General features: G+C 49.1%; 1 protein-coding gene across 1 annotated transcript in view; it reads right to left on the bottom strand.

Annotated features, from left to right (window-relative positions):
* Nucleotides 1-13,197, bottom strand: part of LOC139233892 (SRC kinase signaling inhibitor 1-like) — a 363,645-nt gene that overhangs the window by 213,481 nt on the left and 136,967 nt on the right. The window contains exon 3 of the mRNA XM_070864537.1: nt 6,982-7,032. Coding sequence (XP_070720638.1) covers nt 6,982-7,032 — 51 coding nt within the window. The remainder of the gene's footprint in view (nt 1-6,981; nt 7,033-13,197) is intronic.

Genomic DNA, 13,197 nt, shown 5'->3' with positions numbered 1-13,197 from the left:
TTATATAGCGCCTTTCACGACCACCAGACATCTCAAAGCATTTTACAGCCAATGAAGTACATTTGGACTGCTGTAATGTGGGAAACGAGGCAGCCAATTTGTGCACAGCAAGCTCCCACAAACAGCAACGTGATAATGACCAGATAATCTGTTTTATTTTGTTATGTTGATTGAGGGATTAAATATTGGATGTGTTTATTTGCACTGGAAAGTTGGCCAACATGCTCCACCCTTTGTCTATGATTGGTCACCTTGGAGGATAAGACCCACCCTGAAGTTTTACAGGACTGTGTAACTGGACCCGCCCATCCCAAGGTCTCACTGACTTTGCAAATTGTAACAAGATCCACTTTGACTTCCTGAAGTGACAGAGGACAGAGCTCCCTAGAAGACAGCAAGGGCCAGCCCAAGTACCTTACCCCAGTCCCTCTAGATGGGGCAGGCATTGTGTACGGATTGTTAACAGGTTTATTGGGTATGAAGTGAATTGTGACAGTTTCGTGACTTCTGGATAGCATCCACTCCAACACCTGCCGCCACTATCGGAGGCGTCGGGGGAGAGTCGGAGCCTCAGGTCTGCTTCTCGGCACCACATGGAGGGAATGATTCGGGCCGGGACGGGACGGGGCGGGGGGAGGGGGGGGGAGGGTGGGTGATGGAGATTGACAGGGGGCGGGTCAGGAAAAGTGCAGTACAAATAGTTACACTGTTAAATATTGGCCAGGACACTGAGGATAACTCCCCTGCTCATCTTCAAAATAGTGCCATGGGATCTTTTACGTTCATCTGAGAGAACAGACAGGGCCTCGTTTTAACGCCTCACCCGAAAGACGGCACCTCCAACAGTGCAACACTGCACTGGGAGTGTCAGCCTAGATTTATGTGCTCAAGTCTCTGGAGTGAGACTTGAACCCACAACCTTCTGACTCTGAGGCAAGAGTGTTACCCACTGAGCCATGGATATAAGGCAGGAGACCTTTTGTATCCAGTGGTGTCTGAGATTCAAACTTTTGTTGGTCCCTTAAGCTACCATCAGGTCTCAACGTGATTGTAAATTCACGGGGCTGGACGCCATTGCTGTGTAACCATGGACTAATGATCTCTCGTCTCTCAGGTCAATGGCAGAGGATTAACAGGGTTAGAAAGGAGGAAAACATTAACCAGGGTTCCTGCTCCTGATCACTACCCAGTCATTCCTTCTGCAGATGTGCGGACATCAGGCAAGGACAGGCTCGGGCCTGGTTTGTGATGCTCCCCACTGCCGAATAGCCTGCAGCCACTCACTGTCTGGAATTGCCCCTTGGAGGGCCAAAGTGCCCCAACAAGAGGCAGCTCCCTGAAGAGAGAATGGGGAGAGAATTGGAGAGAAATATTAAAAAGCTCTCATCAGTATCTCATCCTGTGTTAAAGGCCCACCCTCTATTTAACGGAAAAACACACTAGGCGGGTGGCACTTACAGAAAGAATGCAGCAGGATTTTCCAATGGAAAGCTTCCTATTTCTCAAACCACTCCAGGATTTTCCATGTTGACTGAAAAATCCAATCCCCTCTGATAAGTTAAAAAGGAAAAGGCTCCCAGTGACCTGCACCTGATGAATTAGCCAGGAGTGGCTGGTGGAAAAGAGACTTAAAATAGCACGACAAGCAAGATGTGTCGCGTGATTCCAAGGGTGGGGACCATGGCTCATCGCTGATCAAAGTTGTCGCTGCAGCTCTGGTGTTGAGTAAATCTCAGAAAACTACGTTCTGGAGAATATAAGCTTAGAAATGATAAAAAAGACTTGCATTTATATAGCACCTTTCACGACCACTGGATGTCTCAAAGCACTTTACAGCCAACGAGTGTAGTCACTGTTGTAATGTGGGAAATGCAGCAACCAAATTGCGCACAGCAAGCTCCCACAAGCAGCAATGTGATAATGACCAGATAATCTGTGTTTGTGATGTTGATTGAGGGATAAATATTGGCCAGGACACCAGGGATAACTCCGCTGCTCTTCTTCGAAATAGTGCCAATGGATCTTTTATGTCCATCTGAGAGAGCAGACAGGGCCTCAGTTTAACGTCTCATCCGAAAGACGACACCTCCAACAGTGCAGCACTCCCTCAGCACTGCACTGGGAGTGTCAGCCTGGATTTATGAGATCAAGTCCCTGGCGTGGGACTTGAACCTACAACCTTCTGACTCAGAGGCGAGTGTGCTGCCCACTGAGCCACAGCTGACAGTGTCAGCATCAGGGTTGAAGTCACATTGTCAAAGGTTAAGCGTGTGGCTCCAAAAGGGATTTGTGTGTCTTCACACGGTGGCAAGGGGTGTTGTTGTGACCGGATGCAGTGATGCCAGAGGATACAGTGTTGGATTGTTGGAAATGCAGGCATTTCTGGATTGCAAGCTTAAAAATAAAACCATACAAGGTGTTTACTCTGTGGTTTTCAGATTTGCATCAACATATCTCTGGTGGGCGGAGGCAGGAGGGCACAAGGGCAAACCCCCATGTCTTGTGCCACGCTGCCTGCCGATGCTTTGAGGCATCTGGTTTGAGTTCTGCAGATAGTGATCAACACTAGAAAGAAGGATCATCAAAATAGACTCGGCACAGGCTGCCAAAAGTGGCTGCGCTGTGCAAAAGTGGGACTGACAGTAAGTACACACATGACAATATATATATATATATTATGTGTGTGTGTGTGTGTGTGTGTGTGTGTGTGTGTGTGTGTGTGTGTGTGTACAGAAACACTTCCCACATGCAGAACTAACGCATTCTCCGTGGATCCCTGTTAATGGGGCGCGAGCTCTCCTCACAGCACACCTGCCTTCGATTGCAGTCTCACATAGCAGCTTGGCTCAGAAGCTGGAGGCGGGGAGACGAGCAGCCCAGATGGACAGGACAGATGGCGTTGAGATGTCCTCACACCACGGCCCTGGCAGCGTCTTCCATCTCAACTGGTGGCTTCGCTCTCTCGTCCTCCCTCCCGCTTCCAGTATCGGCATCAATCACGCTCGGATCTTGCAGCGAGCATTAGTGAAAGGAACAGGCTGCCCAGGGAGCATGCTTTCAGTGCCACCTCCAATCCTCACTCGCATGTAAAGCACCTCTCCTAGTTTTAACCTCAAAGCAACAGCACCGATTTCACGGCTTGCATGCTTGCAAACTCTGCAGACTCTTGCCCCACGAGGAATTGGCTTGAAACTGCTCAGGAACCATCCCATGCGAGACCCTTACAGAGGGTGGAGGGAGTCAGAACTGGATCCAGAGCCAAGTGCCCGAGATGAAAGGGCTGCAATGAATCCACTGAACCACCCAGTCCCTGAAACATGTCATTATTAACAGGCCGCCTCCTTGCTCTTGCAAGTGCTCTGACGCAGGCTGAGGAATGTGTGGTTTTAGCTTCTTTTTTGGGTAAGAGGGAGGTGAATTTTTGTGCTCATTAAAATTTCACTGCGAAGAGAAGGACATGTGGAGGTCCAGCGGCAGTGACCGCGCACAGCATAATCCCGCGCCGAGCATGTCCGAGCGCGGTGCAGTGTGCGCCATGGCGCCTCTGGGTGTCCGTGCACTGCGTGTCCCTGTGCACTGTGACCCTGTGACCTTGCACGGTGTGACCCTGCACGGTGTGACCCTATGACCCCGTGACTCTGCGCAGTGTGACTCTGTGACCCTGTGCCCCTATGCCCCTTGACCCTGTGACCCTACGCGTTGTGACCCTATGACTCTGTGCGCTGTGACTCTGCGTGGTGCGCCAATTTAATCCCCAACATTTTGATAATATTGTCGTAAGAACTTTTAGGGATCATTACAACCTCTCTCATTATTACTTCAGTAATCTACATGCTTTTCAAAATCAAAAAATTACCCTTCATGAATTGCACTGATATTCATTTATTAATATGTCTGTACTAAAGACATACATGCACACACATGTACATACACACTTGCACACGCGTACAGACACACACGCACATGGGCACACGTGTACAGACACACACGCATATATGCACACGGGCACAGACACGCAAGTATGTACACACTCTGCTGAAGGAGGAACTGAAATGTTTCATCGCAAACTATGTGACACCGTATCAAAGATCAGCGATTCTCAGGTAGCCATCAGTGATTTCTGACATTTTCAAACATGAATTACCCGGTTCAAGCAGGAAATAAACCACGAGCGAGGGCGGTCAATGGCAGCCAACACAACACAACCCAGAACGTGATGCCAAGGAGTGTCACGGGGGTTGGGTAGGAGATGGGGTATTGGGAGATGGCAGCGATTGAGCAGGGAGGTTTATGGAACTATGCCATGGGTCGAAGAATGTAATGGGAGTGACCCAAAATAATGACTGTCCTTCGAAGATTTATTAACAACCCTGCTAATGGAGGAGCTGAATCACTGCTTGGAGGATGGTCAGTGGTGTGTTCTACAATTCCTTTACTGTATCACTGATGTTCCAATCCTGCACAGTTCCCAGACAGAGCTTCGAGGGCTCCCGGTCTCACCCATTCACCTTCTCTCCAAATCTTTCAATCCTTTCTTTCTGGAGGAACATGTTAATACGGTCCATATCTACGTCCGTCCCTTCTACAACTCTCCCTCGCTTTGGGTGGAACGTTTTTCTCAGCTTCCCTTTATACCTGTAACTTTCTCACTTTAACCCCCCAGGGATTTGAACCCTTTCGCCACAGCTAAGTATTTGCCTGGGTTCACTCACTCTTCCAAATCCCCTTCCCACCCGCGAATCCCCATCCTTTCCGTGAATAAAGCCAAGCTCATCTCACCATCTACCGGGGCTTGCTGCTCCTTACCCAGCTCCCTCCACCAGCACGATGGACTTTTATTGGACTGTCAGAACCCGTCAACAGTTCAACAAGAGTAACTGATGATTACTGACACATGATACCGCGAGGAACCCAGCCAGAAACTTCCCATCGCAGGGATATTTATGGGACCAAGTCATTCTCGGGCATTTTTCAGTTCATCAGCTGCCTACACTTTCCCGAGCGAACGCTCGGGTGTCAGAATAATAACTGTCCTTCATTCTTCGATTCCATGACTTTCTGCAATTACTTAAAGCGAATGCTGACCTGCAGCTCTTGGCTCTCGGTGTGTCGGGGGAGGGGCTGAGGGGACAGGTCCTTCTCAGATCGCCCAGGTCCCTCCCTCATCGCCACGGTAACATAGAAACATATAAGTAGGTGCAGGAGGCAGCCATTCGGCCCTTCGAGCCTGCACCACCATTCAACATGATCATGGCTGATCATGCAACTTCAGTATCCCATTCCTGCTTTTGTCGCCATACTCCTTGATCCCTTTAGCCATAAGGGTCACATCTAACTCCCTTCTGAATATATCTAATGAACTAGAGAATTCCACAGGTTAACAACTCTGAGTGAAGAAGTTTCTCCTCATCTCAGTCCTAAATGGCTTACCCCTTATCCTTAGACTGTGATCCCTGGTTCTGGACTTCCCAACATTGGGAACATTCTTCCCACATCTAACCTGTCTAATCCCATCAGAATTTAATATGTTTCTATGAGATCCCCTCTCATTCTTCTAAATTCCAGTGAATATAAGCCTAGTCGATCCAGTCTTTCTTCATATGTCAGTCCTGCCATCCCGGGAATCAGTCTGGTGAACCTTCGCTGCACTCCCTCAATAGCAAGAATGTCCTTCCTCAGATTAGGAGATCAAAACTGAACACAATATTCAAGGTGTGGCCTCACCAAGGCCCTGTACAACTGCAGCAAGACCTCCCTGCTTCTATAGTCAAATCCTCTCGCTATGAAGGCGAACATGCCATTTGCCTTCTTCACCGCCTGCTGTACCTACATGCTAACTTTCAATGACTGATGCACCATGACACCCAGGTCTCACTGCATCTCCCGTTTTCCTAATCTGCCACCATTCAGATAATATTCTGCCTTCCTGTTTTTGCCACCAAAGTGGATAACCTCACATTTATGTACATTATACTGCATCTGCCATACATTTGCCCACTCACCTAACCTGTCCAAGTCACCCTGCAGCCTCTTAGCATCCTCCTCACAGCTCACACTGCCACCCAGCTTAGTGTCATCTGTAAACTTGGAGATATTACATTCAATTCCTTCGTCACTCCCTCATCGCCAATGTCGCTCGTTGATCCCCAAGGTCCCTCACTGATCCCCAAGGTGATCACCAAATTACCTTTGTTAATTATTCCAATGCTCCCCTGTCCACCTGCCTTCTGCCCTCCGTAAACTTGAAGCTCTTCCAAAGCTCTGCTGCCCATGTCCTAATTCGCCCCCATCACCCTGCCCCCTGTGCTCGCTGAACTTCATTGGCTCCCGGTCCTTAAAAGCCTCAGTTATAAAATTTTCATCCTCGTTTACAAACCCCCCGTGGTCTCGCCCCTTCTATCTGTGTAATCTCCTCCAGCCCCACAACCCCCCACCCCCGAGATCTCTGCGCTCCTCCAATTCTGTCCTCCTGAGCATCCCTGATTATAATCACTCAAGCATCGGTGGCCGTGCCTTCGGCTACCTGGGCCCCAAGCTCTGGAACTCCCTTCCTAAACCTCTCAGCCTCTCTTTTCTCCTTTAAGACGCTCCTTTTTGTCCTCTTTGACCAAGCTTTTGGTCACCTGTCCCAATATCTCCTTAAGTGGCTTGGCGTCAACTTTTGTTGATAATTGCTCCTGTGAAGAGTCTAGGTATGTTTTTATTACGTTGAGGGCGCCTATATAAATGCCAATGGTTGTTGTAATGGGCCAGTGGAGGTTCACGGGACAGTGGACAATGCCACCGTTTGCCCTCCGCAGGGGTCTGACTAGGAAACGCTCGCATCAGCGACAGGTGGAATGGAACGGCGGGGAACCCTTGGGGACTGGATCACATGCCCCCCCCCCCCCCACCCCTTTGACGGGGGTCCAAATGCTGTTTCCGTTTGCACTTCCAGGCCAAGGCATTCCGATAGACATTTTCTGGAAGAATCTCACTCACCTTTGTGCGCTTTTCCGGGTTGATGAGGTGGAAGTCTCCTCTCCTTGTTGGCTGTAAAGGGGTTTACGTACACAAAGTGAGTTTGGGGACAGTACAGCCCGGTTACTGGACATGAGACACAGATCAAATAAACAGCAAAATAATGGAAACCTCACAGCAGCACATTATGGAGCACAACTTAGCTTGGCGGGGGGGGGGGGCGGGGGGAATTCAAGCACATTGTTGGGATGTAGTAGAGGGAGTTTGGAGTCATAGAACATTACAGCAGAGAAGGAGGCCATTCGGCCCATCGTGTCTGTGCCAGCTCTTTGAAAGAGCAAAGCGATTAGTCCCACTCTCCCCTGCTCCTCTCCCCATGGCCCGCAATTTTTTTTTACCTTTTCAAGTACAAGTCCAATTCCTTTTTGCAAGTTACTGTTGAATCTGCTTCCACCGCCCTTCTAGGTCGCAACAACTCGCTGCGTTAAAAGATAAATGTCCCTATCTTCCCCGCTGGTTGTCAGCCGTGGCTCAGTGGGCAGCACACTCGCCTCTTGAGTCAGAAGGTTGTGGGTTCAAATCCCACTCCAGGGACTTGAGCACAAAAATCTACGCTGACACTCCCAGTGCAGTGCTGAGGGAGTGCTGCACTGTCGGATGAGACGTTAGGCAGACGTGGCCTCCATTTCTCAGGCGAATGTAAAAGATCCCACGGCAGTATTTTGAAGAAGAGCAGGGGAGTTATCCCCGGTGTCCTGAGGCCAATATTTATCCCTTAAATCAACATAGCAAAAAACACATTATCTAGTCATTATCACATTGCTGTTTGTGGGAGCTTGCTGTGCGCAAATTGGCTGCCGCATTTCCCACATTACAACAGTGACTGCACTCCAAGAGTACTTCATTGGCTGTAAAGTGCTTTGAGACGTTCGGGGGTCGTGAAAGGCGCTATATAAATGCAAGTCTTTTTGGTTCTCACCTCCCTTCTCCCTCACCCAGAATAGAACTATTACCAATTAATTAAGATATTGAATAGTTACAGACTCACGGACCTTGGGTGCAATAACTGCTGACATTGTACGTTGGGTGGGGGGGGTACATTCTCTAGCACATTACCTACGTCATAAATCCAGGAATGCATTTAAGCATCTTTCTAACTCTTGACTGTACAGCAGTAAGATTCATAATACATCCCAGGGTCATTTCAGCCTCATTTACTAATCTGTGGCCCTTCCCACAGACCTGATGAAATTCTGGGCCTCGAGTCACGGCCTGTCGAAGGTCAGCAGTGACTCAGTGTTGGCATCTCTCCTTCTCGAGCTCTCATCATGCGACAGCACGAACAGTGGTCCGGCCAGTCCAGCAAGAGAAAACTGTCCTATTAAACAGAGCATCTTAGGTCTACTTTCCCACTGCCTTTAAAATAAACTCGGACATTCGATCAATGGCTCGACTCAGGAGGCGAGATGGAAATCAGGAGCCCACCACAAGGAAAATCACAGCCCTGCGGCCCGTCACTCAATGGTGCCGCGTGTTACAGTGTTCCCAAAAGTGGTTCTTGAGGAGAAATTAGTACAATCTCTCACTAAACTGTCTTAGTATAATATCACACTGAACCGTTGTGTTATTATAACAAGAATATAACATAAGAAATAGGAGCAGGAGTCGGCCATACGGCCCCTCGAGCCTGTTCTGCCATTTAATACGATCATGGCTGAGTTGATCATAGACTCAGGTCCATTTCCTTGCCCACTCCCCATAACTCCTTATTCTCTTATCTGTTAAGAAACTGTCCATCTCTGTCTTAAATGTATTCAATGTCCCAGCTTCCACAGTTCTCTGAGGCAGCGAATTCCACAGATTTACAACCCTCAGAAGAAATTTCTCCTCATCTCTGTTTTAAATGGGCGACCCCTTATTCTAAGATCATGCCCTCTAGTTCTAGTCTCCCCCATCAGTGGAAACATCCTCTCTGCATCCACCTTGTCAAGCCCCCTCATGGTCTTATACGTTTCGATAAGATCACCTCTCATTCTTCTGAATTCCAATGAGTAGAGGCCCAACCTACTCAACCTTTCCTCATAAGTCAACCCCCTCATCCCCGGAATCAACCTAGTGAACCTTCTCTGAACTGCCTCCAAGGCAAGTATATCCTTTCGTAAATATGGAAACCAAAACTGCATGCAGTATTCCAGGTGTGACCTCACTAATACCCTGCTTTTATACTCCATCCCCTTTGCATTAAAGGCCAAGATACCATTGGCTTTCCTTATCACTTGTTGTACTTGCATACTAACCTTTTGTGTTTCATGCACCAGGACCCCCAAGTCCCACTGTACTGCAGCACTTTTCAATTTTTCTCCATTTAAATAATAACTCGCTCTTCGATTTTTTTCTGCCAAAATGCATAACCTCACACCTTCCAACATTTATACTCCATCTGCCAAATTTTTGCCCACTCACTTAGCCTGTCAATGTCCTTTTGCAGATTTTTTGTGTCCTCCTCACACATTGCTTTTCCTCCCAGCTTTGTATCGTCAGCAAACTTGGCTATGTTACACTCAGTCCCTTCTTCCAAGTCATTAATATAGATTGTAAATAGTTGGGGTCCCAGCAATGATCCCTGTGGCACCCCACTAGTTACTGATTGCCAACCCGAGAATGAACCATTTCTCCTGACTCTCTGTTAGTTAGCCAAACCTCTATCCATGCTAATATATTACCCCCTAATATCACACTAAACCCCATTAGTATAAGATCACACTGAACCGACTGTTAGTATAATATCACACTAAACCATTTCCTATTGATTGCTATCTCACTGATATACAGTTAGGTTGTGGTTAGAAATGAGTAAAAAGGTTTACATTTAATCAACGGGTTCAGATGACAAACGCAGGAGCAAAATTTAAGTACTTTATGAACATTTGAACCCCTTGATTACATTTTCTAATCTTTATTCTGCTTTGCAATCAAACCAAATGAGCCTTAATGACAGAAGAGGGAGGGAAGTGGACTGATTGATGTTTGTGAGACCTTCGTTATATCACAGTGGAGTATAGCTGACTGACAAGAAGACTCCTGGGATGCCGTAATGAGAGAAATTCGCATCTCAAATGCAAAATTACAAGTTAATTAAAGAGGCTCGTTATAAAACATTACTTCATCTCATGTTCGAACAGGGTATTCTAGATGAAGATAGCTGAAATGGCACAGCTTAACTTGCAAGCGGGTAAATGGGGTTCAATACAGGCCAGCCACAATCTCATTGAACAAGCTAGAGAGGCTGAATGGCCTCCTCCTGTTCCTCAGTGCCCACAACAGAAGTTCAGCTTCAATTGGGCCCCCTTATTATATTATCACCCAGGCAAACAGTTCAACTTGTCAGTGAAATTCGTAACTCTCTCGCACCTGTTGTCTTGATTGATATTTATAACCTTACAGTTAATCACACTCTAGATTCTTCCAATTTATTTCAGATCAGATGCTGTTTTTCTTAAAAAAATGAACGAGTTTGGGTGATTATGATCGTAATAGGTCTGTACAAAAATGCAATGGAATATTGTCCCACGCCACAGAGATTCCTCACAACATTATTTGTTCATCAATAACTTACCAGTTTTTTAAAAACAAACACATTTTCGGTTGCCTAATGGCTCAGTTAGCGGCCAGAGGGGGTTAATGGGAGCGCGAGAGGTTACCGACCGGGAGTGCAGTGTTTGGCACCCGACCGAAAATTCATTAGAGGCTCACCGAGGGCGCAAACCAGTAGTGCCTGGCTGCTGCCGATCGCTCCGATCCCGACATATTCCTGGTGCAACGCCCACGCTTGCGCCCCAGTCGGTAAATTCGGTGCAGCAGCCTCATTGAGCGCATGCCAAGAACAACGTCTGGAAAAGCCAGTCGGTGCAGGCTTGCAGAGCCGTTAACTGGTGGCTACTTCAAGGGATGAGGAAGCGCCTCCCTCGGAGGTCACAGTCAGTGCAACGTTTACACACAGCACGGTGCGTGAGCCTCGGAGGTCACAGTCAGTGCAACGTTTACACACAGCACGGTGCGTGAGCCTCCGAGGTCACAGTCAGTGCAACGTTTACACACAGCACGGTGCGTGAGCCTCCGAGGTCACAGTCAGTGCAACGTTTACACACAGCACGGTGCGTGAGCCTCCGAGGTCACAGTCAGTGCAACGTTTACACACAGCACGGTGCGTGAGCCTCCGAGGTCACAGTCAGTGCAACGTTTACACACAGCACGGTGCGTGAGCCTCGGAGGTCACAGTCAGTGCAACGTTTACACACAGCACGGTGCGTGAGCCTCGGAGGTCACAGTCAGTGCAACGTTTACACACAGCACGGTGCGTGAGCCTCCGAGGTCACAGTCAGTGCAACGTTTACACACAGCACGGTGCGTGAGCCTCGGAGGTCACAGTCAGTGCAACGTTTACACACAGCACGGTGCGTGAGCCTCGGAGGTCACAGTCAGTGCAACGTTTACACACAGCACGGTGCGTGAGCCTCCGAGGTCACAGTCAGTGCAACGTTTACACACAGCACGGTGCGTGAGCCTCCGAGGTCACAGTCAGTGCAACGTTTACACACAGCACGGTGCGTGAGCCTCCGAGGTCACAGTCAGTGCAACGTTTACACACAGCACGGTGCGTGAGCCTCCGAGGTCACAGTCAGTGCAACGTTTACACACAGCACGGTGCGTGAGCCTCCGAGGTCACAGTCAGTGCAACGTTTACACACAGCACGGTGCGTGAGCCTCCGAGGTCACAGTCAGTGCAACGTTTACACACAGCACGGTGCGTGAGCCTCGGAGGTCACAGTCAGTGCAACGTTTACACACAGCACGGTGCGTGAGCCTCCGAGGTCACAGTCAGTGCAACGTTTACACACAGCACGGTGCGTGAGCCTCCGAGGTCACAGTCAGTGCAACGTTTACACACAGCACAGTGCGTGAGCCTCCGAGGTCACAGTCAGTGCAACATTTACACACAGCATGGTGCGTGAGCCTCGGAGGTCAGTCAGTGCAACGTTTACACACAGCACGGTGCGTGAGCCTCCGAGGTCACAGTCAGTGCAACGTTTACACACAGCACGGTGCGTGAGCCTCCGAGGTCACAGTCAGTGCAACGTTTACACACAGCATGGTGCGTGAGCCTCCGAGGTCACAGTCAGTGCAACGTTTACACACAGCACGGTGCGTGAGCCTCCGAGGTCACAGTCAGTGCAACGTTTACACACAGCACGGTGCGTGAGCCTCCGAGGTCACAGTCAGTGCAACGTTTACACACAGCACGGTGCGTGAGCCTCCGAGGTCACAGTCAGTGCAACGTTTACACACAGCACGGTGCGTGAGCCTCCGAGGTCACAGTCAGTGCAACGTTTACACACAGCACGGTGCGTGAGCCTCGGAGGTCAGTCAGTGCAACATTTACACACAGCACGGTGCGTGAGCCTCCGAGTTTGCAGCGGCAGACAGACATAACAGTGCGGGTTGAGAAAAAGTGATTTTGAAAACTTTAATGGGTGCATTACTGTGCCGCGCCTTTAAGACTCGGCTTTTCCCGGGATCGCAATCGGAATTCCGCACATGCGCGATGACTCGGTTAAATTTAGCGCTGGCATTTTCGTTATCGCCCCCAGCTCTGGTGTGCAATGGCTGATTTATTGCCAGTCAGCTCTTCGACTGATTGACGAATTTCTGGGCAGGAGACGCAAACTTTTTCAAGGCGCTAAAATTACCGCCCCACCTGGGTCACCGCCCCAGATGAGGCGCAGCCGAATTTCACCCTCACTAATTATCCCCATATCATTACTGTTTGTCCCTCCAACTCTCTTGCTCCCGATGGCAGCGAGGCAGGCCAGGATACAGCGCGAGAGGTGGAGGCCGCTCGCTGATACTGCGGCCAAGCAGCCTATCTGCATGCGCAGGCCTAAACAGTAGGAAATTCAACTGCAGAGGAGTCACAGCCAGATGCAGCCCTGCTCTCGCTGAACGTCAGCCAGGATCTGCCTCCCGCTGGGAGTCAGGATCGGAGACCTGGCAGAGAACGAGTAACCCAACCAGCGAACAGCTTTACTGCCCATGACCACTCGGTGCCACACAGTGCAGTGCGGACAGAGTCACTGGGGAAACAATGTCAAAGGACATCTTCGTGCATCTCTCCTTGCCAGTAAGCCCAAGGTTTGTTCACAAATCAGGAAAGAAATAGAAAGACTTGCATTTATATAG

This window comes from Pristiophorus japonicus, chromosome 21 (assembly GCF_044704955.1).
Source record: "Pristiophorus japonicus isolate sPriJap1 chromosome 21, sPriJap1.hap1, whole genome shotgun sequence".
Lineage (NCBI taxonomy): Eukaryota > Metazoa > Chordata > Chondrichthyes > Pristiophoridae > Pristiophorus > Pristiophorus japonicus.
This window is presented reverse-complemented; position numbering and strand designations above follow the sequence as displayed.